Raw genomic sequence first — 5400 nt, 5'->3', positions numbered from 1 at the left:
AACACACAACAACACACACCACCACACACCACCACACAGCAACACACACCACCACACACCACCACACAGCAACACACACCACCACACACCACCACACACCAACACACAACAACACACACCACCACACAGCAACACACAGCAACACACAGCAACATGCAGCTGGGCTCACTGCAGGCTCTGGACGACGTGCTCCACGTTGCTGGTGTGGATGTTGTGGCGTTCCAGCAGGCCGCTGTAGCTGGAGCCCTTCATGGCTAGCTGAAAGAAACCAGAGGTCAAAGGTCGAGCTGATGGAGCCCTGGGGGTTTTGTTCTCAGCTGTCAGCACCAACAGAAACAGAACAAGTTCTAGCTGTGGAAAACAGTCGCTGACTGGCAGCATCACTCCTCCTGACCAGCAGGGGGCGACAGTGGAGAGGAAAGACCCCATTTTGATAGGAAAAACTTCAGCAGAACCAGAACTTGGTACAAGCAGCCATCTGCCCCGACCGGCTGGAGGTAGAGAACACATTAGAAACATAAGAGCCTTGGGGTTTAGTGCCTGGCTCAGGGGCAAAAAGGAAATAATGTATAAACACAACAGGGTTAAAGTGTTTCCGTCACTGTTACAGGAAGCTGCTCCAGGCAGACAGTCAGCCTGGAGGGGCTGGACACAGGCACGCCACACTTTTCAGATTTTAATGTGTAAACATCCAGAAACTCCAATTTCCCTCCACATACCAGATATGCACCGCCCAGTATTCCTGACCCGTTTAGATCCAACAGAACCACAAATACCAGAACCCTGACCCAGAACGACCAGAACCCTGACCAGTATAACCCAGTCTCAGTGTGGCCCATCCAACTGTGGACCCGTCCAGAACAGTTCCTTACCAGCTGCTTCAGGTCCTCTTCAGATAGTCCGGCGTACCGGTACCGCTGCTGCTCGAACTCATACCGGGTGGTTTTGGTAACCACGGCAACCCTGTCCGGTTTGAACCCAGTTCTTGGTTCCGTGGAGGAGCCACCTGCCGCGGCGTGCAGAGGCCGCAGGAAGCCGCTCCTGGCCACCCTGTTCCCGAACCGCAGCAGGTTCACCACCGGGCAGCGAGCCATTCCTCCGAGCGGGGCGGGAACCAGGACCTGAAAGCCGGATTATGGCGAACGGAACCGAGCCGAGGGTTCTGGAGCTGCTGTTAATGAGGGGACATGGTCGGTCCAGGTGCAGCCGTCAGTCCGTGAAGGTCACCGGGTCTAGCCGCTGTCCAGCCCGGTGTCTCTGTGAGGAAGACAGCAACAGTTGACCAGCTGGTTAACTAGTTAGCCGCTAACCTGGTTAACTCGCGGTGGTGCTGACCCAGCTAAAGCTGCTAGCAGCGGGGCTCTTTGCAGCCCTAAAGCCGCTTATTGAAGCCGTTCCTCGGATTTAACTCGTCAGCTCGGAGCGCAATGAAGCAGCGACTCGGTTCTGAACAGGACCAGAACCAGAAGACATTAAATAAAGAGAAAAACATGAAACTACAGAGAAGCAAAGCTGCTAAACATACCAGGCACCTTGGCACGTACTCCGAATCTACGTAACCTACGTAGAGTTCCTCTGGATTGGCTACGTACGTGACGCAGCAGGTGCTGGAAATTCCAGCTTCTCTCCGAGATCCGCTTCATTTGGCTCCTAAAAGAGTCGGATTTTCTAGCCGCCAACCGGCTCTTTAATTTCTACTTACACTACAGCTTAAGTCATAGGATTTCACTATGGGGGTCGTGACCCCTAGGGGGGTCGCGGAGGTACTGCATGGGGGTCGTGAAATTTCTCATAAATTAGACAGTTTTTGCATATTGTTGCGTTTTAAATACTCATTAACATAAGTATAGCCTGTTACAAATTACTGAAATAAGGCATTAAATAATATACTACAGTTATAAATGAACTCATTCAGTGAGCAAAAGCTGTCAATTATGTTAAAAGTTTTTCATTTTTATGCAAAATAACAGTTTGTTCATGGCAGTGGCGTTATTAGGAGATCACTATTGTATTTTAATTCATGCTTAGAGCTGCAGTTTGCTTCTTCTGATTGGAATCAACCATAAAAAAGATTTGAAATCAAAGATTTTGGTCTTTTTAAAGAATTGAAAGTTTGGATTTTAGTCTGAATTTCGCTTTGGATGTATTTCTTCCTTTCTTGTATTTTAATTCAACTATTGGAGGATGAAGGTCTGATGCGGTATCAGAGCCAGAACCGACATCATTTCCCAGTGTTTGGGTCTCATTCTGCAGTCTGAGGAGTCGGAACCGAGCTGGAAGACGCACAGATGGGTTATTCCGTTCACAGAGCCTCCTGGATTTGAGGTTTGTGAAAGTCTGCCTGACCTGGTCCTGGTCCTGATTTGGGGGAATCTTCTCCTCTAATTTTACCCCGTCCTCCTGGGAACGCCTCTCCACGCAGTCAGGTCACCTATTCCCGCTCCAGCTCCACTTTTCCAGCTAATTGTGCTGCGGTTTCCCTCTGAGGACCATCCTGAACTATAACAAGTCCCGAGCGGGACGGAGCGCATCCTCCAAACCTCATTCCTGTTTTCCGCCTGAAACGATTCGGTTTATTCCCACAAACAGACGCGACGTGTTCGCAGCTTCCCAGAGGAGGAGCGGAGAGGGAACGGACGGAGTCCTGGGAGGTTTCACACCTGAAACTGTGTCAGAGGACGTCTCCTGATCTGTCCTCCTGTCCCCGTCCCTCCCTCCGCCGGAGCGGGAGGTGAAGAAGCTCAGCGCTCAGATCAGAGCAGGAAGTTTCCTCCGACTCTGCAGCCGCATCACTGAGACCGGAGAGGCAGACAGGTGAGCAGATTCATCCTTATTTACACGATGCAGCAGGAGAGGAACCGGGTTCAAGATGGAGGGAAGCATCTTCACCATCACCATCATCATCCCAGAGTTCTCCTGTTGGATCAAATGTCTCCTCAGACTTTAACCTTTAAATTAAACTAATTCCAAATTGGCTAATTCCGCAGCAGATCGGTTGAATCGAGGTTAATCAATAACTAACATAATCCTCACTAATTTAGTCTGCGATTAATCGTTATCTGAAAACTGTACAAAAATACATTTCGTACTTAAGATAAAAACATTTTAGTCTGTAAATCTGTTTTAGCCTGTTGTAGTTTTAGTTTCACCACATTTACTAAAGCAATGCTTTTAAAGTTTAGGCAATAAAATGTTTGTTTTCTTATTTTTAAAAGGAATTTAATTGTTTATTTTGATCTTTTAATGTATTTCTAATATTGTATAAAAAAGCTTAATGAATGTGCCATTATTGATTAACTGGTTAATCATCAGAATAATAGATTAATCGATTGCTAAAATAATTGTTAGCTGCTGCCTTAGTTTGTTCATTTTTACCCCAAATGAATCACTTTGGCTGAAACTGGAGTCTGAATCCCAGTTTCAGAGATCCAACCGGCACTGAACCAAACCTTAACGCAGTTTATCTGTTTGGATTTAAACATTTCTGGAAAAGATCTTGGACGCTAACATCCTTCCAGCAGGAGGTAGAACCGAAATACTGAGGAGAAATGATCTGGGAAAGTTTTTCCTCCATTGTTCCCTGCAAACATCGGATCCTGACGAACATTTTCTCCCAGCAGGAAACACGTCCGGCGGACACTGTGACGTAAATATGCTGTGAAAAAAGTATTCACATGTTTCTTATTTTATTTTGTCACAGTTAAATGCTAGCTAAATGTGTTGCTTTGTTTGGCTAGCATTCAAATTTACTTCCCGATAACCGGATGTGGACTGTCAAAATAAAAGCGGGGTCTTGCGCTAATCTCCAGCTAGCGCAGTAACTGTTTCTGCAGCTCCTTTGGTAAACACCTGAGTTACATTTAAAACAGCCCGCGCTTTGTTTTATCCTGAAATGATGTAAAAGAGAAGAAGTAAAAGAAAAAAAAAAAATCCGATGAGCTTCGCAAGACCCAGTTTATATTTTGATCGTCCACTTCCGGTTATCAGCAAGTCAATTTGCATATTAACTAAACATTTAGCTCGGAGTTAAATATCTAAAGATTTTGCTTGTTAGCTAAATATTCAGTTAACAAGTTATTTAGTTACTAAGCTAAATATTTAACCACCAACTAAATATTTAATTCATAAACTAATTAGTTAGCAAGCTACATGTTTAGTGCTAAATCAGAACTAGCTTGAAGCTACATATTCATCCAGCTAACTGGACATTTAGTTTTAAACTGTGACATTGATCCCATTTGGCTAAATAACCCAAGTTTCTGCTGCTAATTTTCATCGTGCAGCTTTTCAAACATCACTATGATTTAAATGAGGGTTTGTGTTTTTACAGGGCGACATGGTGGAACAAGTCAATGAATCTTTATTCATTCACTGATTCTGATGTTGTTTTTGGTGACATGTTGGTGTCATTGCTGCCTCACAGGAAGTAGACTTTTTTATTTATTCTTTATTAGAAAAGCCGTGTATCATCTGTCTGTTCTGTTCTCAGGACAGGCCACGTAGTGAGAGGTTGTGGGTTTGAATCCCGGCCGAATAACGGAGCAGGATGCAGCGGATCAGGGAAGGGATCCACATCCGGACCATGAAGGCCAAGAGGAAAGTGGAGGAGATCTCCAAGGAGGACGTCCAGGCCTTCCTGAGGAAGAACGCGTTCGTCCTCTTCACTGTGGGCGCCGTGGTCGTAGGTGTGTGGTCCTCAGCAGGCGTCCTGCCGTCCGGCTGCGGCCGAGTGGAGAGTCACTGGTTCCTCTCTGTGCAGGGATCATCCTGGGCTTCGCTCTGCGTCCCTACAGGATGAGCTACCGCGAGGTGAAGTACTTCTCCTTTCCTGGAGAAGTTCTGATGAGGATGCTGCAGATGCTGGTGCTGCCGCTGCTCGTCTCCAGCCTGATCACCGGTCAGATTCCTCCGCCACGTATCCATCCACAGCCCATTGTCAGGTTACCTGCTGCTGCAGGACCAAATGGAGCCAAACAAAGACTCTTGTTTCACTGAGTCTGAAATGTTCAACCAGCCCTTTAAATAGGCTCAATGTGAATAAAATGTCTTAAAGTAAAACCCATCATCAGTCATGAAGGTCCTGAAACACCTTCAGGCAGAAAGGCAGGAAGTTTCTCCAGTTTGGATTCGCTGAGATCTTTATTTCTAAACAATATTTTCTATAATTTAATGTCAAATCAGAGAATCTTCCAGAGGAACCAAATGAAACATTAAGATCCTCCGTTAGCAATGAGAACCAGACAGAACGTCTCGATCGGATAAAAACTGACCAAGTTCCAGTCAGGGTCAATCAAGGTCAGTCAGGGTCAATCAGGTTTAATCAGGGTCAATCAGGATCAATCAGGGTCAGTCAGGGTCAATCAGGGTCAATCAGGGTCAGTCAGGGTCAATCAGGGTCAA

At 46.1% G+C, this 5400-nt stretch overlaps 2 protein-coding genes across 2 annotated transcripts in view; one reads left to right on the top strand and one right to left on the bottom strand.

Moving 5' to 3' along the window:
- Nucleotides 1–138: 138 nt before the first annotated feature.
- On the bottom strand, nt 139–1732 carry LOC106942540 (NAD kinase 2, mitochondrial-like). Its single transcript, XM_015025859.1, has 4 exons — nt 1526–1732; nt 1336–1446; nt 873–1257; nt 139–258 (listed from the first exon to the last, which is right to left on the bottom strand). Exons 3-4 carry the CDS (start codon nt 1092–1094, stop codon nt 166–168), a joined length of 315 nt encoding a protein of 104 aa, XP_014881345.1. The 5' UTR covers nt 1095–1257; nt 1336–1446; nt 1526–1732; the 3' UTR covers nt 139–165.
- Nucleotides 1733–2353: 621 nt separating this feature from the next.
- Nucleotides 2354–5400, top strand: part of LOC106942541 (excitatory amino acid transporter 1-like) — a 22538-nt gene continuing 19491 nt past the window's right edge. The window contains exons 1-3 of the mRNA XM_015025860.1: nt 2354–2814; nt 4490–4685; nt 4760–4897. Of these exons, the coding sequence (XP_014881346.1) occupies nt 4547–4685; nt 4760–4897 (277 nt within the window). The 5' untranslated portion in view covers nt 2354–2814; nt 4490–4546. The remainder of the gene's footprint in view (nt 2815–4489; nt 4686–4759; nt 4898–5400) is intronic.

Source organism: Poecilia latipinna, unplaced genomic scaffold (genome assembly GCF_001443285.1).
Source record: "Poecilia latipinna isolate Pla-1442-1.1 unplaced genomic scaffold, P_latipinna-1.0 Scaffold4364, whole genome shotgun sequence".
Taxonomy (NCBI): domain Eukaryota; kingdom Metazoa; phylum Chordata; class Actinopteri; order Cyprinodontiformes; family Poeciliidae; genus Poecilia; species Poecilia latipinna.
The sequence above is the reverse complement of the archived record's forward strand: the minus strand, read 5'-3'. Positions and strand labels throughout refer to the sequence as shown.

What these genes read in the sequence shown, in the direction of transcription:
- LOC106942540 (XM_015025859.1), bottom strand. Translation starts at nt 1,094, where the DNA reads ATGGCTCGCTGCCCGGTGGTGAACCTGCTGCGGTTCGGGAACAGGGTG. An exon ending in AAGAGGACCTGAAGCAGCTG is followed by an intron (nt 259 to 872) that starts GTAAGGAACTGT and finishes GGTTTCTTTCAG; the next exon opens with CTAGCCATGAAGGGCTCCAG.